At 35.2% G+C, this 24,840-nt stretch overlaps 1 protein-coding gene across 1 annotated transcript in view; it reads right to left on the bottom strand.

Moving 5' to 3' along the window:
• Positions 1 to 24,154, bottom strand: part of SLC39A12 (solute carrier family 39 member 12) — a gene marked incomplete at both ends in the record, with an annotated part of 32,533 nt that extends 8,379 nt beyond the window's left edge. The window contains 9 exons of the mRNA XM_084283140.1: positions 1,551 to 1,614; positions 4,058 to 4,165; positions 5,347 to 5,499; positions 6,851 to 7,023; positions 9,235 to 9,406; positions 13,801 to 14,003; positions 16,127 to 16,334; positions 19,595 to 19,876; positions 23,885 to 24,154. Of these exons, the coding sequence (XP_084139266.1) occupies positions 1,551 to 1,614; positions 4,058 to 4,165; positions 5,347 to 5,499; positions 6,851 to 7,023; positions 9,235 to 9,406; positions 13,801 to 14,003; positions 16,127 to 16,334; positions 19,595 to 19,876; positions 23,885 to 24,154 (1,633 nt within the window). The remainder of the gene's footprint in view (positions 1 to 1,550; positions 1,615 to 4,057; positions 4,166 to 5,346; positions 5,500 to 6,850; positions 7,024 to 9,234; positions 9,407 to 13,800; positions 14,004 to 16,126; positions 16,335 to 19,594; positions 19,877 to 23,884) is intronic.
• Positions 24,155 to 24,840: the final 686 nt, after the last annotated feature.

The raw sequence follows: 24,840 nt of genomic DNA on the forward strand, positions 1-24,840 counted from the left end.
AGGATGTATGCAGAACCAGCTCTGTTGTTATTACAAGGTTTTACTTCAGCAATGTTTTTCCAGATATGACAATTTTATGGTGATGGGGGAGATGTTTTTCTTACACAGACTGGCTAGAACTGAAGCTTTCAGGCTATTATAAAAAAATAATAAAAAGAAAATAAAAAGAAAAAAGAAAAACCAACACACTGCACATAAAAGCCTAACAACTGTATTCAGAAAATCCTGCCCAGTTGCCTGTGAGCTCTGTGGGTTCAGAAAAATTGGCAGGCTTGTTAGATTTTCCTGCCAGCTTACAGAGCCAGACATGGATGTCCCCAGTTTGCACAGTTCTTTCTAAACACTATAGGCAGTTTATAATCAATAGTGCAGAACGTGAGTTACAGAGAAGTAATAGATTGCTGCACTACATTAAGTTTGTGACTTGTAATAAGCACCGGTGAAGATGAAATCAGGGTCTGCCCTGAGATATTATTAGTCTTTTTTACTCAAGTAGGTGATTGTTGAAAAAGACATAGTATAATTACTGGAAGTCTTTCCAGTGCATTGTCTATAATATAACAGAGGGGTCAGGTTAACATGATAGAGCAATTACAAATGTAAGCATAGTGAACTTACTTGACTGAAAGTTAAGATTCATATATAAACAAATCTGAATGCTTTTCTTCGTTTACTTTCAGCCTATTTTAAAGCAACTTTGCTACTAGCAATTATCTCACTGAATTATGTTGCTGCAAGTCTAACTATTAACTATCAAATTACTACCATAACTATTTCTACAAAGCCTCTTCTTAAACAATCCTAACTTTATTTTCTCTGCTTTAATAAGAGGGTTGATACTCATAGCAAATTCTCTTCCATAATTTTCATAAAGCTAATAGGTGCAGGACTCCCACCAATGCTTTTTAAGTTTTGAATAAGAGTTTAAAGCAAATACTTATCAATATCACCAAAACAGAGAATATAAGAATTACTTTGAAACTCTCTGAAGAACACTGGTTATCCTAAAACAGAGCCAGAGAGCCATTCTGAGTGCAGAATTCTATATGTGTAATAAACCGCTTCTAGTTTAAAGGGGCTATTGCTTTACCATGTAAGAGAAGAAGGAAACAGAATTATATTAGTATAATGAGCAGAAAAGAAAAGAAGAAAAAGAAGAAAAAAAAATAAAAAGGAAAAAAAAAGAAAAACAAAACAAAATAACTACACTACCTTTAAAAGTAAAGACCCCATCAAAGTTTTCAATTATAACTATTTGGTTTATATTAAATTTTGAATGTTTCTTTTTAAGCAAAGGATTTAGAAAAAGTAGTTTGGAACGGTGAGTAAACAAACACTAAAGCATGGACATTGTAAGATTAATGAACTTCACAATTACAGAGTTGGCAGCTGTAAAGGTCTTTAAGCAGAGATTTAATTATGTCGCCAAGCACCATCAGATGTGGTGTGCACATAGCAAACACTGAGCTAAGCCAACTTCACACTTTCAATTCCATCTTAGGTCTTAAGACTTCTCTTATTGCTTGCCTAGCCTTTTTATTGATACTAACTTTTTGTGCTGATCACCTTACTGTCAGGAGGAACTTCAGTAGCCTCAGAATCTTCTGGGCTTCTCTAATAAAAAGGAAAAGATGAACAGTGTTACGGGGCTCTTCCAGCTGATGCTACAAATATAGGAAAATATCAAATAAATTCATGCATTTATATTTATAAAGATAGCTGCTACTTTTTGCATAGATATCATTAGGATTATTTATTGAGTGCTGACAATGTGATACTGCAGAGACATAAAAAAGAAACCTCCCTTGATCAGAAAAGATTACAGTCTAATTAAAGTAAGAAGAAAGACATTCATAAGCACTGTTGTAACCCCCAAAAATCATGTTTCTGTTTTAATACACAAAAATCCAAGCCAAATGCAGAACTAAAAAGAACATCTTAATTCAAACTTTATCTTTCAATTTTTTCGTAACAGGATGATTGTAGTTTCCTGGTGGACAGTGTGTCTATGGGATTTCCAAGGAAAAATGTGTATATATCAGAATATCCTTGGTATTCCATGTTCTTCACATTTGCTCTGTGAAAACACAAGACTAAAAAAGATGATCATAGGTAGGTTTCATAATAGCTGCAAGCACTGTAGCTGAGTCCTCCTTCCCTGCTCTTCCTGTTGTTTGTAAGGCTTTTATTTTAAAAGCAGAAAACACAGCATATGCAATTATTAAACTGTAGTCCATCAGGATGTGTTTTGTTTACATTGAGACTGAAAACTGTTCTGTCAAACAGAACTCTTGTAACACTTTCAGAAAATAGGGAAAAAAAATTAAAAGGGGGGGTATTTTTTTTTTTTTTTTCCCTTCAGAGTGGCACAACCTCCAGTGCCCTGCCTCTTGGCCTGTCAGTTTGTCTTTGTCTTGGCACCAGGCATCCCTGGTCAAGCATAATAGCTTATGAGTACAGTCCACTATGAGGAATGAAAATTAGCCTTATTTCATGTGAGGAAAGAGACAGTAGTTTTGTCCCTACCCCAGATAGTTAAACTGATGCATCAGCCCTAATGTTTAATTAACAAAGACTGAGAGATTGTTGAAAGAGAAGAAAGAAGGTGAGGAATCTCTCCCTCTGACCCCTTAGATTCCTGGGGCTTAGTTCTAATCACTATCTTCTCTCTTCCCCCCTCCCTCCCCTCCAAAAAAAAAAAAAAGCTACAGCTTGGCAGCTAGTGAAGAGTCAACAACGGACAACAGCACAGAAAAGTGCTTTGTTAGGGTCAGCAAGAAGCACTCCAAAAACTATAGCGTACTGGCTGCAAAACAGAACATGTTTCTTGGCTGGTACTAGGTTGGTTGAGAAGTGGGATTTGTGCTGTAGAGGCATGAGGAGGGAAAAGAAAGGATTTGTTTTTTAAATTCTAGATTTTAAAGGAAAAATAAAAGTCTTTAATTCCCATGATTGCAGCCAGTCATATGAATTCCAGTAACTGTTTCACTTCTCCTATAATATTTATTCACATGCCACTTCTTTGAACTCTGAGTCAAAACTGCAAGACTAATCACTGACCTGAAGGATTTATAAGCTTTTCTTAGTTGATCAGTGTTTTTCTTACTGTTACTCACATGGTTCTGAAAAATTGGCTGCTCTTGCACAAACTAGCTAAGTCAGGCTAGTTCATGTGATATACATAACTTTAGGGTGATCTTGCAGCTGAAAGGAATGACTAGATTGTTCATTACCATAAACAGGAAGCTATGACAGGGCTCACAAATTAGTAAACATTCTTCTCTAGGCTGTTTGCTCTGCATTCACTTGACAATTTCCCAACCATGCTTCAGAGATATGAGACTCTTACCCATCACAAGTGCTTTGTTAAAATGGAGTTAACACTATGGATGATCTTTGACTTAAATAAGCAGAAACCTATGCATCAAAGTATTACATATAAACTGAAGAGGTTGGTTGGAAAAAGAGAAAACAGGTTAAAAGGTATGAGTCACTTTACTTTGCAAAGATACATCTGTCCATACACTCTCCACAGATGGAGAGGAAATTACGTAATTTCTTATAGGCAAGCACTCTTCCCAGATATCCAGCTTGTTTGTATTACTCTTCAAATTTGTGGAAAAAATATTCAAGAACATTCCAAGATTTCCTCTGTTCAGTAACTGTAAACTTAGCTCTCACTGCAGAAAATCCTAAAGTTTTTCCCATGGGAGAGTCTGCCCTTATATATAGGATGTTTTTGAAAAGAAGAGAGGAGTGAAATCTTCAAGAATTTGGTACAAATTCTCAACAAAAGGTAGTACGGGAAGTGTATTGTTATATTAATCTGAAACACTTAAGAGAAGTCATTGGAAAAATTTGTGTTTGAAAAGTCTCTGTAAAAGCTTATTTTAAGCTCCAAAATCTATAGATTCCTTTCAATCATGTCATATAATAAAAGACAAATCAATAAAGACTGAAAAATAATATTGATTATTATATTTATTTGGTTCATTTTGTTGAGGAGCAGAGAAAGAAGGATATAAAAATAGGGAAGTATTTCACATTGGTAACCTACCAACTGTATGGTTGAAGTAGATTTGCCTCTGACTGAATGTTCATTTAATTCAGATTCCACTGGAAGATCATGGGAATGTTCCCAGTGCCCATTAACTAAAGAAAGGCCCTGCTGAATGAAGATGCTTTGCAATTAGTTCCGAAACCCAATGAACACAGATGCAGTCTTTCTCAGACTTTTGTGAAAGTTTGGCATTTATAAGAATTATTTTTTTTTCAAAACAACTATTAAAAAAAAGATTGTTGGTTGGCATCTGCATCTCCTAATCTTTATTTGGTTTAAAAAAAAAAAAAGTCGAATCAAAGAGATCATAAATGACCATAATGGTTTGTTGAAATTTATTTCATTTTAAAGCTGAAGATTAAAATTGTTTAAATGTTTACACATTTTAAATATGTTACACATTTAAATATGTTTTAAACATGTTTAAAAAAATTGTGGGATGATGATACATAATTCTCTCCAAGTATGTAACATAATAACTATTATTTTTACCAAAGTGAATATCAATATTATCAAAACATTCTCATTCTATTAATTTTTCATATTATGCTTATGGAAAACTCGAAGACAGGGGGACCAGGGACTCAGTACTAAATATATAAATCGGGCCAGTCATTAAACACTCTGTAAAACAAAACAAGCAGAGGCTTAGCCTTCTTAAGAGACATTAACATAATCTCCCATGCTGAGAAACTTAACGAGCCATCACACTGTGTTACATTATATCCTTGTGCATAGTTATATTTTCAGACATCAGCCACATTGAAATAAAATAAGAGAATTACTATAAGCATGGAACTGAGCAGGGAGGTATTATTAATATAAGATTGGGTTCCACTGACCGCAACATTTATATTGGATTTTCAAAAACATTGGGATAGGGGTCAAAAACCATTTGGAAAAATTAAGATATCTTTAAAACATCTTGTGCTTACATCTATGTCTTTCTCCTCTTCAAACCTAGACTAGAGTAAATGATTATGATCCATTTCATATGGACAAAGACTCTTCCCCTGTTCCACTGCTAGCCATAAAGTATGCTTACAGACCACATTCAATTAATTTTTTGAGTTACAAATATATGGAGCACATTCACAGAGCATAAAAAATCTATGGAGCAAAGCAAAATAGAAATTGAAGGTCAGTCCGGTAGGAATAGTTTAGAAAGCTTCATTTCACTCATACAAGTGATAACTGTTTTCCACACTTAACACTTAACACTTTTCAAACTGTAAAATCTCTAAATAGAATTGATTTGTAAAAGGATAAAATGTACAAAATTGTACCTGGTCATGTGGTGTTACCAAAAGAAAGAAACACTTTTCTATCAGAAAAAATCCATGAATTCCTCCAATTATTCCCAAAAGTTTCCATATATATTCTTTCCCCTCATAGAAATGTTCTACCTCTTGTACTTCATGTTTATGCAAACCAAGAGTCTAAAAAAACAGATAAAGCAAAACATTTAAAATCAAAGTGCTTTTCCTAGAATAATGCATCGTGAATATTAATTCATTTTCTTCCCCAAATTTGCCACCTTTTTAAATTGTTTTGAGCTAATCAGCTGAATAATAGATGGATTAAATGAATTATCATGAGTTTCTACTACACTTCATCATCTTTCAGTGTTGAAAGCTCTATTATTTTCAGAAACAGTTTTATGAAATTGTCGTTTATACATTTTTGAGTATATATTTTTGGAGTATATTGATCTTTACAATCTAAAAAGTTACTTGGCTGTTACTTGATCTTTACAATCTAAAAAGTTACTTCATCTTCAGAAGTCATTCTGAAAATAATCTTTAAGGCTTTCTGCTGAAGAGCATGCTTCCATTTTTTCCCCAGCAGAAGATGAGCATGCTTCAATTTTTTCCCCAGCAGAAGGGCGTAGTAGCCTTTCTTTGCATCCTTTCTGGAAGGAGTAACTTTAAAAGCTACTGGATATATCACTTAAAAGTGGTGAAGACTGCCTTCAAACTTAAAAGGTGTTTATTAAAGGGAGTTATTTGTCTGATGTTCACTGAGAATTGCCTTCCTCAAACCACTCTCTCAGTCCATCTTCCAGAGATCATGTATAGAGTACAAAGAACATTTTGACCAGAATCTCGTGTGAAGGTGTGAAGATCTCTTTACAGGACCAGTGGAAGTCTCCTTGTAATAGTTGTGTCATATCAGAGGAGACTCAGTCAAAAATAAATGAATACACAATGGAAAATATGGTTCTGTTTTTCATGCTATCCTATTCTTAGAATTTATTCTATGAATTTAGGAAAAAAAATGTACCATTCATGTTATTACAGTTTAAGGCAGCAGTATTAACTTGGCTGAGAGCCCCTAGACCTCTGGAAGTATTTGAGGGAACTGTTGATGCTTTGTAGAACATATGAACAATTTTTCCCAACATGTGTTAAAGAAACTCCCTCAGGAAAGAATTTTTAGAGAACCTGACTTTCACACAACTTCTGGGTTATCTGAAAAGGTGTTTGTTTGTTTGTTTGTTTGTTTGTTTGTTTGTGAAAATAGATACCTTATTTTCTCTGTATTAATCATTTATTGAATTCTGCTTCTGATTACTTGGAATTTCTCTCTGAACTACAAATTGCAGATGTAATTTGAATGTTGATAGTTGATTCACAGATTTCGTGGAAAGCGTTATTTTTAAACAGATTATCATTAGCCAAGTTTAAATGAAACTTTCCTCCATGTGTGAATGTGTGTGCATGTGTGTGACTGTGTGTGTGTAAGTGCTTGTGTGAAGATCTCAAAAACATAAAAGAGTGTATTACCTACCTGAGGAATAAGGTGTAGCAATGCATCTCCAGAAAGAGTCCCAACAGCCAAACCAACAAACAGCTGTAAAATGAGTGTATAGATTTCTTGACAGGAGTTAAATAAAATGAGGGTTGTACCAAACATAGATCCAATAGTAATAAGTAAAACTGCAACAGTGCTGTAACCATATTCTGTAGGGAAAAAGGAAACAAAATAAACCAAGGGCACCTTTGGTACCTTCAGTATCTGTATTTGTGTTTGTATTTGAGTCTTTGTTTTGTATTTGTTTTTGCTTTTGAGGCTGCTTTACCACCTCTGTCTACAAGCACACAGAGAAGTAAATCACTGTTCTACATACATTTTGTTAGTCATGTGTGATTCAAATGACAGAGTTGGAAGCCTAAAAAAATTAACTTTTTTTCAGATTTTACAGGTAATACATTCCAATATCTTCAAATTTCAGGCCTTAAGTAGACTGTAACTGTACAGATTAGAGACACTTAAAGCAGCACAGTGAATGCTGGTCTGCATTTGTTCCCTGTCTCAACAGATTTGTGCTTGTTATCTTATGTCATCACCTGTGTATTTTTACAGTCAACACCACATTATTAACCAAACTATATTCAGTAAACAGACTGAGACCTAAAACCTCAAATGAATGTAAGCATTTTGTTTAGGATCTAAGCATAAAATGTCTGGTCAGAACATTGTTTACTAGTGTGTTGTGAGAATATATCCCTTTAGTTATCGCATCAGGACCAGCAACCTATTTTTCCCAGTTTACTGGGATTTTTGAAAGGTTTCTTTTAAAATTCTTGAAAGTTATATGCTGCTCACGTTTCCAGCCTTTTGCACAATATGAATCCTGATTAATCTGTATGGGAGTCTTATGATGGAGGTAAAACTGATGAAAAACAGACATTAAGGAACTAATGCCAAAATATTCCAAAGCGTCACTTAATGTTTCACACTTTAATAGCACTGCAAGTGCTCAGCACCTCATAAAATCAGACAGTAAATTTCACAGACTGCACATCCAAATACAAGGTTATAGTAGATACTCATGAAAGGTCAAGCCTTGGTGACTTATCCAAAACAGCACAGCATGTCAGTAAAATAGAACTGAGAATAAAATTAATGAGACTATGCTCAGGTCATTATGTCACATGTAGGTCAAACACGAAGCCCTTTGTCTGTCTCAAGCCAGAAAATCTCTGTGGTCATGGAAACCTTCCTTAACCAAACAGCATGGGAAAAAGGCTGTAGAAAGAGCTCTTACTCCTTCCACTATGTATTTGAATAGTTCCGTTTTTCTCATCTACACAGATCTCTCACCTTTATGAGATTACTAAAATATTGATGATTGGGCTGATAGTCTTAGAGTTGGGAGACTCTCACTCTAACTGTGAATCTGCTATGAAACTTGTATATGACCTGGATAAGTTCTTTACTTTGTCCCTTGATTCCCCATCTGAAAAACAGGCATATAAAAGCAGTTAAGATTGCAAGGTGTTCAGGTAATGAGAAGAGATATAACAAGAAAGGACAGTCACCTTCTGGGGAGATTTAATGATTCACCCTATTTTGCATGTTTCTTACTCCTGTAACTGTTCTTGGGATATACATGAATGTCTTCCACGTCCTTATCTAATCTATTTTAATTCATGTTCATAAATTCAATTAATTTGCACACCACAGAATGATAGCTCAGCTCATTCCCATAAACTAACTAAGGATCATTGGCCAGCTAGGATATGAGGAAAGTTTACTACTTCCTAATGGATCTAGTCATCTAGAGTTAGCAATGTAGGTAATAAGGTAAAGGTAACGAAGGCACTGATTTGTAGCCCACAAAACTTTTCTAGGAGCATCAAAAGAGATGCTCTCAGTATAGCTGATTATTGCTAGGTACTCAACCCTGTTGCTCATCCCTGGCTCCCAAATCCCCTTCCAGAAATTAATGTTCCCTGCCATTGCATCAGCATACCTATGTTTCTAACCACATAATTAGTGTAATGATTCCAGTATAAACTTGGTGGAAATTGTGCAAAATCACTGCCCAGCAACACACTGATGAGGGCCTCCTATGGCTCATCTGCAGTCCTCTATGAAATGGGAAAAAAAAAAAAAAAAAAAAGGAAAAAAAATCACCACCAAACCCGTCACACATTAAAAAAGAATTCTGTCTAATATAAAATTGAAACATTTTGATTCCTTCACTTCTCAGTATAGTGTTATTATCTGACACGTATGCTATGAAATCAGAGTGAGAAATTACAGAGAACCTCATCCTGTTTTGGTTTAAGGTTAATAATGACTGAAATGTCTCCAAAAGTTAAGCCCCTGCACCCTTTCACCTGAGTTCGAACACTATATATGATGATAACAACAATGTAACTCACTTTCCAAAGTTGTTGGTGGAAGCTTTGACTGTTTGGATTCAGAAAGCTGACATGAACAACTTAATAGTTGCTGAATGATAGCTGGACTGATTTGCTTGAAGTGCTCCTTAGAAATGGATGTTGAACTATTTTTTAAAAATATCTTCACAAGTTCATTGGCAGAGAAACAAACCTATATAGAAAAGTATACAAAATTACTGAATATGTCACATTTGCATTTAATGCTGAGGTGAAATATGCAATTGTTGAAGGAAAGAGGGTTATACAACCTAGAAAATTTTGTTTTCCATATACACTCTTCAGGTTAAATTATTTCAATAACTTCAATCGCTTCTAATTCTTCTTTTTCCCAATTTAAACTTGATACTATTTTATATTTCAAATAGATATTTCAGATAGATATATAGATATTTCAGAATCTTTGGTATGAAGCACAATTTCTACTGAAGCCTATTAATAGCACCTGAGGATCTGACACAATAGTATCTCTAAATGTTTTATTATCGTACATGCTAACAAAAATATTTTAATGCTAACACAAATCATGTTCTTTGCTATTAGTGTAAAAATGAATGTCTTGCTCTGTATCAATGCAGTACTGAATTTTTTCCAAGCTACATGCTTGTATTTTTAGTAAGGTATGGGACTAAGATGGTTTTCAAATTGTTTTAACAATGGCATATCACTTCAGGGTCAGTACACTAGATGCTACATACTCTAGATTCGGTTTAAAGACTACTTAATTTTATTATTAGAGGCACACAAGAACTTTATCTACTTTTTGTTCTTTTTATAAAGTCTCTGTGAAAATTGAAAGTTTTCTTGTGAAGATTTATTTTGAAATATTTTCATGAATAATTGTTTTTTCATCTACAGGTTGAAACTCCTGGTTAAAACATGAACAGTTAACATTAAAATAGTTCCAGTGAAAAATTCTTTAAGAACTTTTAGAAAGAAGTTCATATCAAATATGTTATCTCACTTATAGGAAAAGTCTTCATTTCTTAATGCCACCTGTTTTGTTTCTTTCACTTAAAATAGTCTGCAACTGAGAATCAAACAATTCCTAAATATTACTTTTTTTAGTCACTGGAGCTTGTAAAATGCTTAGATATTTTTTGGTTGGTTGGTTGGTGTTTTTTTTTTTATTATTTGTTTTTAAGAAAAAATATTATTTAAATAATAATAATAATAATGATTATCCTTACTTTTAAACGACCTATTTGAAGAGCAAAGTCTTCCTGCCTTTGTTCATCTTTGTAAATTAAAATATGGCTGGTTGCTCACTAAGTTGAATGAATTGAGTACTGGTACATTTAATCTGATACCCCTTAATACCCCTTCAGGGCAGTAGGTGATCTTGCTGCCTGGATTTATTCTGTCCTGCCTTCAAGAACAAGGACAGCAGGAAGAGAATTAGAGAATTCAGGAACTACTGAATTAGAAGTATAGGTCAGTTTGTCTGTTCTAAACGTTTTTTGACTAAACGCGTGCAACACCAATGAGTGGTATCAACACTTGGAAGAGTAGGTGATTATGAACAGTATTCCTCAAAGGTTAATAGTGGTATAATTTAATGCCTTCGTCAGTGACATGAGTGGTGGAACAGAGTGCATCATACACACTCATGAAACCCTGTAGAGAGAAGTAGCCAATATGGTGACAGGTATGGCTGCCATTCACAAGTATCTTGACACACCAAAGGCTGACAAGCCCTTCATGAAGATTAGCAAGGACAACCTTATGGCACCAAAAAAAAAAAAAAAAAGTCCCTGGGGTCCCAACTGGCAATTTGAATGAGTCACCAGTGGGCCCTTGTGGCAATGAAGGATAACTGCATACTGGGCTGCATTAGCAAGAGCATAGCCAACAGGTAGTGGAGAATGATTACTGCCTTCTAAGTAGCACATGTGAGCTCACATATGGACTATTCCCAGTCTAATAACCAGCAGAAGGAGAAAGATACTGGCGAACAGGGGAAGGCCACCAGGACAACCAGGGAGCAGCAGCAAGGAGAGGCTGAGGACAGTGGGTTAGTGGGTTTTTTCTCTTTGCAGGAGAGACGTCATGCAGGAGATCTTCACCTACTTAATGGGGGTTATATAGTAGATGGAGAGACAGCCTTCTCAGAGGTGTACAGCAAAAGGGTGAGAGGAAATAGGTATTAGATGCAGCATGTGAAATTCCAATTATATTTAATTAATAAAAAAAAGGCAATAAATCACTTGTGCAAGTTTCCCAGAAACCATCTTTAGAGACATTCTGAATTCAACTGGACATGGCCCTGTGAAACCTGATTTGACTTTGATGTTGACCCTGTTTTGAGAAGGTTAGAGGAACCTATATTATCATAAATTTTCATGTCATTTTATGATGACAAATATTAAATGAAAAAAAAAAATCTCATCTGGAAAATACACACATGCACAAACATAAATAATCCTTAATACTCATTTAGTAAAGTGTTCTTGTGAGTCTTGGGGCATAAGGACGTGCAGCTTTTCCAGTTGCCAGCTTTTTAAACTTTATAACATAGGGAGCAAGACATAAGGAGAGTGATAGTGAATAAACATGAAAACAGAATTTGCAGTCATATGAAAAGCTGGCTACATGGATGGATGGATTTGTTTCCACCCCAAAATGTTTCTTTAATGAGGAATCATAAATGAATCCACAGCTGTTGTGATATAGTTTAATGGAACTTAATATTATTGCTGTTATTTGACCTTCTACTACTTATTTGTTTTAAATGCATTTTTAAAATCTGTAGAGACAATGATGGTTTAAAAAAGAAAGCAGTGACCTTTATTTTTTTGGAATGATGTTTCAAAATATAATTCCTATCTAAAAATCAAATTACAGATCTTAATCTAGTTAGTAAACAGAAGCTGTAAACCAGTCAATGTCTCATATGTAGCAGCATCTGTTAATCATGGAGCACAATGGCTATCACAGATATGTGCAGAAAACAAGAGACAAAATTAGCAACAACACTGAGACAAAAAGCTCCCTGATAGAATGATATGTCAAAGAAAATAGATATATCTAAAAGGAAGAGGAATGGAATAAAAAATAAAAGCTAGGAATCAATAAAGAAAAAAGTATTTTCTGTCCAGATGTTCCTTCGTGATTTCTCAGCATCTGTACAGAGTATTTGGCTCTCAGTTTGACTCCGAAGCCTCAAATAACTCCCTTGCACAACTATCTTTCTATAGTCTTATTTTCTCAGAAGTTCAAGAAATCAGAACTTCTGTTTTATAAATTCTTCTATTACTGGGGAATGACTTTGCTTCTTGTACAAATATTATTGATATCTGAGCTTTATAATTTAAAATTAATAGGAAATAGACTTAAAGTGGCCTTCATTTAAAGTTATTTTGAGACCCTGTTAAATGCTTGAAAGGCTATTTACTCCCAAATACAATAAAATTATGCAGATAAACATCTATCAGAATGGTATTTAACCAGATGCCATTTGTCTCAGTTCCACATCACAAAATGACCATTCAGCAAAAGACAACTGCACATCTCCAGGGAGAAGAAAAATTGCCTTTGAGTTAAGCTAAAGTATAAAGAGTGAAAAACAATGGAAACATATTATTTGAAACATATATTTCAAATGTATACTTCAAAATATATACAGAGTATATATACTTTGAAGTCTCCTGTTTCTGTCCAAGGAATGTCTTTCAGTTTAAAGGATGGAAGTAAATTACAATCTTAATCGCTGTTATAAGCAACAATTATTTATTATTTAATTTTTAGGATAAGGATGATGTCATCTGTAATGAACCACTGTCCTTCAAACTCCTCAACTAGGGTACTGGCTGTCAGCTAAAGTTTTGTCTTACAGACTTCACACGTTTTCTAAACGGAGCTTCTGGACACCATAGGTGGATAACAAAAGTGTTTGGAAATATACTTCAGTTTACAAAGACCTTTTTTAAAAAAAAGAAGTCATATAGAACAAGGGGAAGTTTAGGAAGAACTTTGTTACTGAAAGGATTGTTAGGCATTGGAATAGGCTGCCCAAGGAAGTGGTTGAGTCACCATCCCTGGAGGTCTTTAAAAGACATTTAGATGTAAAGCTTAGTGATATGGTTTAGTGGAGGACCTGTTAGTGTTAGGTCAGAGGTTGGACTCGGTGATCTTGGAGGTCTCTTCCAACCTAGATGATTCTGTGATTCTGTGATATATTTTACTTTGTACATAACCAGTTTTCTTTCTACAAAGGGGCCCTATAAACTCTGAGATATAAGAATGAAAAAAATATGTGAAAATATTGAAGCCACAGTCCTCTGTCTTGAAGGAGCAGTTGATTCTATCTAATACTCATCATTCTCTTAGCCCCTCCTAACAGTTTACAACATATGTTCATTATATACTCAGCAGTCATAAAGTTCTTCTGCCTATTAACGTTTAAATAAATATAAATAATTAAAATATAATTTGATAACTATGTGACTTTCTGAAATTCATAACTAAAAACAACAACAACAACAAAACTTCAATTTTTATCACTGACATTATGTCACTAACATTATAAAAACATAAAAATAAAATAACCTGATCCCAATCTGTGTTACTTTCGTGATCTTCAAAATAACCTTTCAGGTAGTCTTCTTTTGTATAATTTGCTTTGACTGAAATATTTCTGGTTCCAATATCTCTACCTGTCATACTATAACGTCGTCTTTTGTGACTGTGGAATTGTCCATTTACAGTGCAGGTCTTTCTGGCTGTAAGCACATTCAGGAGTTGTTCTAGATCTTGTTATTTATAAAAAATAAATAAATAAATAAATAAAAGGAAATGTTACAATGGGAAAACACACATTTAAACAGACAAAACTTTATACATTAAGGTTATAAACCTTAATTATATAATTATATAAACCTTACTATTAATTTGATTCCTCATTCTAATATTTTTCTTTCCTCAGTTTGGTACCGCATATAATTTCAGTTTAACACCTCTAGAAGCCACTACATATTCAGCATTTCCACCTTTACGGTACCACACTGATAATATTTTGCCTATGGCTATCTCGGAGGAAAAGAGATGTGACTGAAAAGCAGTTCATATTCCTCTACCAAAGACATAACTGAGTGCAATGGATGTGTCTGCTAATGAAATGCTTAGTTTTATGAGGAGCATGGTCCATCATTCCTTATTTTTCCCTTCCATTATTTTCAGTCTGGTTACTTTCCTTCCCCCCTTCATTTTCAGGATGAAGTCATTATGATTGTTTCTGTAAATCCAAGTTTGTTCATTAAGAACATAAGCAGTCCACAAAATTTCAAAGGAATTTAGATCAATCAGATTAAAAATGTTTCCATGTGATAATCCTCTGTTTTTAATGTTATCATTCAGAAAGAGCAAATGATATAATCTTAATAGTAAATCTTATAAAAAGGCTTGTGCTCAGTTATCTGTCTACTTTCTTTGTCTTAAACAAACAGATCTGAACACAGCTCAAGCTGCATTTGTTTTCTAAATGTAGTCAACTCTATTTTTTTTTCCCACACTGCTCATTTCTTGCTTTTTTTCTCCAGTTTCTATTATGAATTTAAATAAATTTAAAGGAACAATTTAATTAGCTTAAGCTTAAAATATTCTTACACTGTAACAAACCAGTTAAGAGTATTTTTCAGCTTCTCTGAATGGCATTCTAACTCTACTAACCATAAGGGAAGTCTTTCTATTGTCTTCACTGGGGACTGGATTTTACCATATATAGCTATTTAGAAGCACTCTACCCAGCTGGCTCCATCCATTCTTGTGAGTCAACTATTTTATAAGATCTACACTGGCAATTTTAAAGGAATGGTTTTGCTGCAAAACTAGTTTATGCAAATGCAATCTAGGTTTAGGACTGAGAATTTTGTTCTTTGCTTTATGATTTACTTATGTGATTCAATAAAGTTCTTTGCACTCTAAGAGTGGTAAAACATGTTTACCTACGCTTAATTAAACCTTTTTTAACTGTTTTAACACTTATTTAATGTAACTTTAAAAAAGTGCTTTGAATATCTTGTAAGTGTTGCTTTTAGTAATTACCACAAAGTAGGTATCTTATAATAGCCTTCTAAACCCCTAGTAGGCTCAAGTTGATGGTTTAGCTTCGTAAACTGCTAAGCATCCAGAATCTTTTACAGGACTTAGTAGCAGCTACTGAGAGCTTGATGCTTCCATTATTTTATTTTATTTTATTTTATTTTATTGGACCACTTAGAAATCTCAAATGCATCTATTTATTTATGGTCAAGTAGCATTTCTAATATGTCTAGCAATAGAACTCCTGAAGAAAATGGGTCCTTGTGTTTCCAGGTAGGGAAACACAAACCATAAAGACGTTTTAAGTTACAGTGGGCAGATATCAGAGAGATATATATATCAGGCAGATATATATTTGCTCAAATAAGAGTGGACTGCATCTACTTCTCCTCTGGGGGTATGTCTGCGGTGAAGTGTGAGGGACTAAAGTGCCTAACCTGGCTACGATACATGAATTATCCCCTCTACGCCAAGATTAATCTTGTGATATAGTTGCAGTAGCATAATGAACTGCATAAAGAAGCAATGTAAATGAAGCCTCAGCAAACTTTGCCCTCACAGCTAGAGTGCCACCCTTGGAGTTCAGACTACACTGAGAAACTAACTCATAAATTCTGATGACAGTACTTACCACAGTAACACTATTTTATATCTCCCAGAGAATTATCAAAGAGTTTATTTTCTAAATTTAGAAGGGTCTACTTAACAGCTAACAAATGAAATGGCATTTGATGAAAAGGCTAAAATGAAGTGCAGAAAGTCCTTTAGGCATTTAAACATAGTTTACATAAAATGTGTGTTGTGAAAGGCACCTAAAGATGAATAAATAGCTTACCTGTCACTTGAAGCTCAGTGGTACTGTTTAAAGAATTGAAAATGTATTTCATAAAGAATTCTGGAGAGGGCAAATTTGCTTTCCCCATACAGACTCCTTGGAGAGCCAGAGTAATGATTAAAGCAGCCAGGCGTGGAAGAGTGTTTTCATCAGCGCCATCTCTGTCCATTATATCAGCATTTTTCTCCAGAGTACTCACATCAACACACTGAAATCAGGACAAAACAGCATAAAGACAGTCCTGGTCACCTCCATTTAAATAATGAGTGACAGGAGAAGAAACTGGAGAGAACATTTTCACAAGCAACCAGGGTAAAAAAAAAAAAATAAAAAATACTAGGATTAAAGCTGCAGTTGACAGCAGGACAGCAAATAAGGAACAGAGAACAGTTTCAGGAGAATGGTGATAAAATAAAAAAGGCTTGAAAAATGTTTTTCTTTAGCAGTATTTTCATGTTGTTTCTGCTATTCCTATGTCATCATCAATTGCTTCCACAACTAACTCCAGAAATTGGCAGGAAAGGGTGAAATTTTTGTGGAGGTACAAGGCATTTACTCAAAAAATGTAATTTCAACTCTATTTCAGACTTCAGAAAGAATTTTCTTAGTGATTTTCATTCCCTATTTATTAAACGAAATCAATAATTTGTTATAGGGCACTTATCTAGGACAATACGGAAAGCAATTATTCTACAGATAAAAGGTGATTTCCCTCCTGTGTGATCAAAGAGATGTAATAGACAGTCATATACAACACCTACGTATATGGATGTGTGCAGGTCTGAAGTGAGGGAGCAGGCTACAGCTCTCTTATTTACCTGGAAATGTATCCCTGTTTTCCTCTATTTCTGCCTTTCTTGTTTATGCACTGCAAATGCTTTGGGTTTGAGAGAAACAACAACAAAAATTGAGTGAAAATTATAAAAGTTGATTTATCTTTTTCCATATAAATTAATTTGAAAAGTCAGCTAGATAAGCCAATACAGTGTTCATTTATTTTACATATATTTTACATCTGTCTATATATATGCCTTAAACACTGTGGGGAGAAGGCTGGCATTTTTTCCTGTCCTTTCATTACACATTTTAATTTCCAGAACCTGAAATTTCATCTCTCATTTGAAATTTTCACCTTGGCAAGCTTGAGAGGTGGGCCTGTGCAAACCTCATGAGGTTCAACAAGGCCAAGTGCAAGGTCCTGCACATGGGCCAGGGCAATCCCAATCAAAAATACAGGCTGGATTGAGAGCAGGCCTGAGGAGAAGGACCTGAGGGTGTTGGTTGATGAGAATCTCAACATGAGCTGGCAACATGCGCCTACAGCCCAGAAAGCCAACCGTATCCTGGGCTGCATCAAAAGCAGCATGGTCACTTTTGGGCAAGGGAGGGGATTTTGCCCCTCTGCTCTGCTCTTGTGAGACCCCACCTGGAGTGCTGCATTCAGCCCTGGGATCCCCAGCATAAGGACATGGAGCTATTAGAGTGAGTCCATAGGAGAGCAATGAGGATGATCAAGGGGCTCAAGCTCCTATGAACAGAAGATGAGGGAGCGGGGTTTTTTCAGCCTGGAGAAGAAAAGGCTCTGGGGAAACCTTATAGCAGCCTTATAACTTATAGCGGCCCTAATTACTTATATAACTATAAACCTTATAAGCTGGGGAGGGACTCTTTGTCAGGGAGTGTAGGGATAGGACAAGGAGTAGTAGTTTTAAACTAAAAGAGGGGAGATTTAGATTAGATATAAAGAAGAAAATCTTCACTCAGGGGGTGGTGAGGCACTGGCACAGGCTGCCCAGAGAAGCTGTGGATGCCCTGTCTCTGGAGGTGTTCAAGGCCAGGTGAGATGTGGCTTTGAGCAGCCTGGTCTGGTGGGAGGTGTCCCTGCCCATGGCAGGGGTTGGAACCGGGTTATCTTTAAGGTCCCTTCCAACCCAAACCATTCCATGACTCTATGATAAATAACATATTAGCTGTTATGACTGAAGATATTTTCTGTGAAGACAAAAACATATAAAGAGGCATTAAAAATGTCTTTCTTCTATCACTGTCTTACATTATTGGCTCTTTCCCATTACACAAGTGTTGTGATTCTAAACATTAGATAGCCTATAATGTTTTGAGTACCTTTCATTAAAACAAAAAAACAAACAAACAAGCTCTTCTGTCCCTTCCTTCCCCTCCCCCTCCCGTGCCAGTAAGCGGATAAGTCCCACATAGTGAAGAGACTTAATAATTGAATATACTGCCAGCACAAACAAACAGACTACACAGTAAAGCACTTTATGGATTGTTGTTCTATCTTGACATGCCAAATACCCACCAATGTCTCTTTACAGTTGCCCAGATACCATTGGATTTTTTGGGGGAAATCAGCACGTTCACCAAGACTTAGAACCAAAAGTACGGGTCAATGAATAATTTATGATGGGAAACGATTACACAAAGAACACAGAAAAAGGGACCGGAGGCCCTCAGCATCCTGCTGCACAGCTAGGACTCCTCACCATCTTCTGCTCACATAAGAAACTCGTACTACAGTATGATATATATTACAACTGAATGAAAAAAAAAAAAAGGGTAAATTCAAAGTTTGCAATTTTAATTTCCAAATTTAAATATATATCATGAGCAGATCTAACGGGCTTCTCACAGCAGGTCAACTTGTACTTTAAGAGTTATCTAATCAGGCAAAACCTTATTTTATTGCCCTTTACAAAGAAAACATTTTTTTTTTTTTAGATTGTGAAATCATGAATAATATCTTATTATTTTATAGGTCCTACTTGAGATAAGGAATAATAAATAGTGTTGAGAAAACTTGGTGCCTGTTTCCTGACTTTAAAAGTATGTTTTAATTTTAATATACTCAATAGACTACTTAAAATAATAATACTAATAATAAAATTTAACATTTAAGTTTATCTGTATCAGTCTCTGCAAGGCATATTCATTCTCACAGATAATTAGATGTGTGTCCCAACTAAAGGAGGCCATAAGATCTTTGGACAGATTCCTCATTCCACCCTACTTTGGATGGATATGGAAGTAAATGTTCTGGCAAGGATCTCATTACAGCAGACTGATTTATCATTTTTGTTATACAGCAAGACCAGTTTTAGAACTGCTCTGGTTTATGCCATTTAGGTACAATCATTGGTAACATACCTACACTCTTTATAGCTGTCTTAAGCAAAGCAATTTTTTCTAAATTATCTACTGGGAATAGTCGCTAACATGCTACTTCCCCAACCACTTCTCAGCAGTCTGTGGAAGTGTTAGGTAGCACATGACAAAAGCAAGTCAAGAAGGCTAGCATTGAGCAACATGTACAACAAAAGACCAACATTCAGCCTGTGATCTCACACTGCTATTTACCAGTAGTCTGGAGAGCCATCATATAGACATGATATCTGAACTAGCTTACAGGCTTATCAGTAGCAAATATGAAGTTATTTTAAATTTCTTTACCTGGGTTTCAGGAGTTTTAAAATGTAGCTTTACTGCAGCTAACGTATCTTCTGTTTCATTCCGTGAAAAATAATAGCAGTCTTCATCATGCCTTAAACTGAGCATACTCTGTAGGTAAAATTTATAATCCTTATTACTCAAGCTGACTTCTGAAGAACACACATCTTTATGATGAAGAATGTAGTAGAGGAGAATAAGAGAAATTCTCTCAAATACTTCTTCACTGAGATGGTCTTCTAAACCTCCACCAGCTATTAGTAACACAGCATCTGGTTCAAGGCACTGCAAAAAAAATTAAAATAAATGGAAATTCAATTCAAGTAACACATTGCCAGTCATCTGCAAATTTGATTAGTGAGGGTAATAGGAGAATTCATCTCTTAAATATAAGGGATCAAACCTAAGACTATGTGGATGCAGGCTGATGGATATACAGTAGGAAGGCATGTGTAAGTCATTGCAGTTCTATTGCTGCAAGATCATGCCTTGTGTCTTTTTCCAGAGCCTCTTCTATTTTTAAGAAACATTAAGCATCCAAGGGATTTAAGATTTACTACAAAACAGAAAGAATTCTGATCAAAATTTCACTGTGGAGAACTGAAAGTCTTCTACTGGCTTCAACAGATTTTACTAATATATTAGATAAGGTCTACAGTTTAATCATATTTTCACCTCCGCATGCTGTATGTGTTTCTGTTATGAGAAAAAGACCATATCTGCACTGTCGTTAATTCAAGGTATGTGAACAGAAGTTATATCATATTCAGTGCACTGTTAAGAGACTTAACTGACCCTACGATCATATGCATATCTTTATTTTTTCTCAGTGAATCCTGATAACTGGAACAATTCAGTCCAGTGCAGAAAGTCATCTCAACATCATTTAGTCCTTTAAATGGATTTCAAGAAGGACTGAACTGATACACTCACTGTGTGTAGGCTTTCTATCTGAGCAGTCATAGATTTAAAATATAAAAATATGTATATAAAACTCCATTGTTCTTGATGCAACAAACATTTTTCCAGAATTTTTTGCTAGCTCAAACTAAAGTCAGCCTTTAAAACTAGGCCAAAAGACCAATAAGGCTCTAAGTCAGGCTACAGGAAATAAGATAGTGAATTCCAGAATAAAGAGTCTTTCTTGAAGAGATCCTGTAACTATTGTCATTCATTCTGTAGCTAACTTATTTATTTTTCCCAACTGTCTCTTTCCAACCATTTTATAGCCATACCAGCTAATCTCAACCACTGTGGCAGAGCAGACAGACTGTATGTTTATGAGAAGACACTACAACATGTGAAGGTCCATAAGGTCCAGAAGGACCATAATTACACTCAAATAAATTCATGTGACCTAGAAAGAACCTATTTTGTCAGACTAAATTGCTTATGGCTACAAGCATGATGTGTTCAGCAGTGTGGCTCACCTTGTATGTTAGTTCATTTTCCTACACAGAAGCAGAGTAGAATCAAACACACTTTGTCGTATTCAGAAGCCAATGTTCCCTGGAGGAATCGAGAGAGCTGCCACATTTTAACAGAAATAATTCCAGCAAAAATTGTCACAAATAATCTAAAAAAAGACAACTGTGTCTGTAATCTCCAAATTAAATATTTATACTCATACGTAAACTAGATTAAAATATGATCGACTGTGCCCTGCCTAAATTGTTTATCAAGATCTAGAAGCTGAACTTTTTCTAGTCTACATCTCTAAACATTAGTATTTCAGCTATGAGAACGTAGCTATTCTGTTTTCTGTCTGTAAAGACCTTAAGTTAGTTAACTAACCTTTTCAAATACCCAACAGTAGTAGAGTAAATATCCTGAATGTAGTGGAAAGATTTTCAAAGGTTTCTATAACATTTCAAAACCCAGTAAGGATAAATTTTAATCAAGCGAAGCTTTTGTTTGCTCTTGCAAGGAAGATAACTAAAAAGGAAATTGCTTATTAGAAGGAATCAGGTGCATTGTAAAAGATGCTGTTATTCCGTAGTATATGGTCAGCCTATAAAAGGTAATTGTTAAGGAGATATCGTGAGAAAATAAATAGGTTCATCATTTCTAATCTTGCTGTCAAGATTAGAAATATAAGTAGAAATATTTCTTGTAGAAATATTTTATAGGTATAACCTCCTCCTGCATGGTCTTGGTTTAGAAAAACTTATTTGCCACAAAAAAAAAAAAAAAAAAAAAAAAAAAAAAAAAAAAAGAGCTCATCTTTGAAACTGGGAACCACGAGCTGACTTTCTTTGTTTGAGACCAGAATTTATTAAAAACAAAACAAAGCAAAGCAAACAACAAAAAACCACCACCCGTACAATTGCAGGAAATACCTGACCTTTGTGTGCTTAGGAGATAAAGGACTGTCACATGTTCAATCAAGAGCTGTCAGCCCCTATCTAAAGAGTCTTGGGAGCCAATATGTAATGACAAGCCAGAAGAGGATCTAAAAAGTGTTAAACTTCATTCATTTTAAATATCTATTGGAGACATCATTAAAAAGGAAAGAAATCTAAACCCAAAGTCATCTGGTATGACAAGGATCCTGGATTTAGAAGGGAAAGTATTGTCTGAAATCAATTAGTTATTCCCAACGAGCATGAGAAAGAAAATGCCAACGTAAGGTGGGGCATTCTGTTTCAAGTTTTGGAGATCTTGAAAGACAGGACTTCTCACACAGCTTTTGCTATCTCGGCTTACCCAATGTTGTTAAAACATATTGAAATACTTCAACACAGCTCCGTGCGGGTTGCATGTGACTGAAGATTCCGTCTGTCTCTCTCATGGTTTTTCTATTGTGAACTGTGTTCATGTGGCACTGAAGGATGTGTGCAGTATTACTGGTACATCCAACACTGAGAAGTACTGGAAATGGTGAAATTCTTCATGTTTTTCCCACACAAATGTTTCAAGAAGAAGCCTAAAGAGCATGGAAGTCCTAACTAAAGTAAGCCCCAGACAAGTTTCACTTCAATTTCTTCCATTCAGGGACACAGTGGTTATGCTCTCCACAAAAAAAAAGATCACCAATAGAAGAAAAACTATGGCAACCCAAAGAAGCAAGACAAAGAGGGAGAACAAGAAAGCCTAGACCCCTGTTTTGTGAAGTTTAGGAGACATCTATATCCATTACCAGTTAATACTTTCCCAGATTTTGATCTGGGTCCATATTGTAACTGAGAATTATATGTAAACTGAGGAAAAGCTCCTGCCTCAATTCTTTTATAACAAATACCCACAGGGAATAACTGACACCTATATTATTTATGTACAAAATTTCACATTGGGTATCATATAAAAAAGGAGAACATTTGAAGGAAGAGACAATGAAGTGAGTAGTTTTCTTCTGCACAGGAGAAAAATATCTCAATTTCATTGGCTAATCTGATTGACAAGAATAGTATATTCTCAAAGCAATCACCTTTATGAGCATCCTTGTAATTCTGATGTAAAGAGACAGTCAGCTGCATGTAGGTCACTGAACCAAGCCAGAGCTAGAATAACATTAATCAAAGCCAAGACTGACCAAGCCCTTTGTACTTACTTTCAGCTAAGTCGCTCACTTGTCACTGTCTCCCTCCTACCAGAACCTATGATCTTATTACTTTTGTTCCTTTTCTTGTCAAATCAGGAATCAGTTCTGAAAATAGTCTCAATTCAACTAGACAGTCAAACGTTCTGTGAAACTGTACCTTGGACTATTTCCAGTTTCAATTTGGATTTGCAGATTCATTGTTCTGTCTTTGATTTTCCTTGACCTGAACTGCTTACCAAAACTTTCCCTGAATTTTCAACATTTCAGTGAATTGGCAGATGAATCTGTGAGAATCCTGTCTGGGTTTTATTTTTATGAACTAAATCTACTACAACAACAAAAAGTGACAGAGCTGGAGCCTAGCTTTTACCTATGTCTTTCCACAGTGGAAATCTGTACCCCAAATTCAAACTCATGACTTAATAGTTAGGTAAGAATTAAAATAGAAAAACCTTGCTGGAAAATAAAGAGTTGAAAACTTTAAAGGAAAATTATTACTGTTATGTGACTGAACCATGGGCTTTTTAAGGCATACTTGTCGTGTCTGGAATATCTCCTTTTTACAAGATCAAACAATTAACATTAATAATTTACAATGAAACAATTAAAATGGGGACTATCAATTTTTGGCTGCAACAACACGTCTTTTACATCTTTAGGTTTTGTATTTAGGAGGGTTTTACTCTAATAAACAATTTTAGAACTCACTGACAATCCTGTAAAGATATACCCTCATTAATTGAAGCACTAACCAGATTACAATCCTCTTGCATGCCATAAATCCGCTGTGGGCACTCAGTTCTCTCCAGTAACATTTTGATCAGTTGTTGTGAGTGGTTCATGTGGAGCTCAGTGTTGTCAGCTGAAAGAACGCGTAAAACTTCCATCAGATTGCCTCGGCTGGGAGCATAGCTGCCATCCTGCCCATGCTCTTTCCCAAGCTGTCCTTCAGCAATGAGCACGCTGAATATGAAAGCAGAACATACCACCCCAAGAGCTGGATGCTTGGTCAGAGAATGCATCTCCTCTTCCTGCAGTGAGTGATATGCACTGAATGTTGGACTGTTGTTTGCACTTCCAGCTTAAACTTGAAACCTGAGGAATCTGAATAGTAAAGGGGAAAAAAAAACCAACCCCTTAATTAGTGTGAATGCAATATGTTTGAAAGGATTTATTAATTGGTCGGCTAAGCTGATTTGCAGTGACAAGCTGTTTTTGAACAACAGGGAGCCTGTAAGGGTTTACAGCCCAGAACAGCAGGAAACTAAGACAACCATGGCCTTAAAATTTCTGTAGAATTACCAAAAAGAGGTTGACTCAAACTGCCCTTCCCTCCTCATAAAAGTAAAGTGTATGGTTTTCATTTCAGTGTTATGTTATTGCATTCACTAATAATCCTCTTCAGTAAGAAAAGGAAAATACTGTAGCTTTCACTTTCATTCCATTATGAAACAGCTTTTTAGTAGCAAAATAGCTGTAAATAAAGATTACTAGTCTATTTCTGATACAACTGCATAGTAATTATATTACAAAGCAGCAATATAGAGCAGGTTTTATTTTCAAAACACTTTATCAACGTTACCAAACTCCAGCTATACAACACAAAACAAGAATGAGCAGGATGTACTTAAAGATTAGTGCTATTTTATGATCAGAGGAAAGTTTCAAGACTGACATAATTTCATTCATAGAACTCAGTGAACAAACA

This window comes from Netta rufina (assembly GCF_964035555.1).
Source record: "Netta rufina genome assembly, chromosome: 2".
Taxonomy (NCBI): Eukaryota; Metazoa; Chordata; class Aves; order Anseriformes; family Anatidae; genus Netta; species Netta rufina.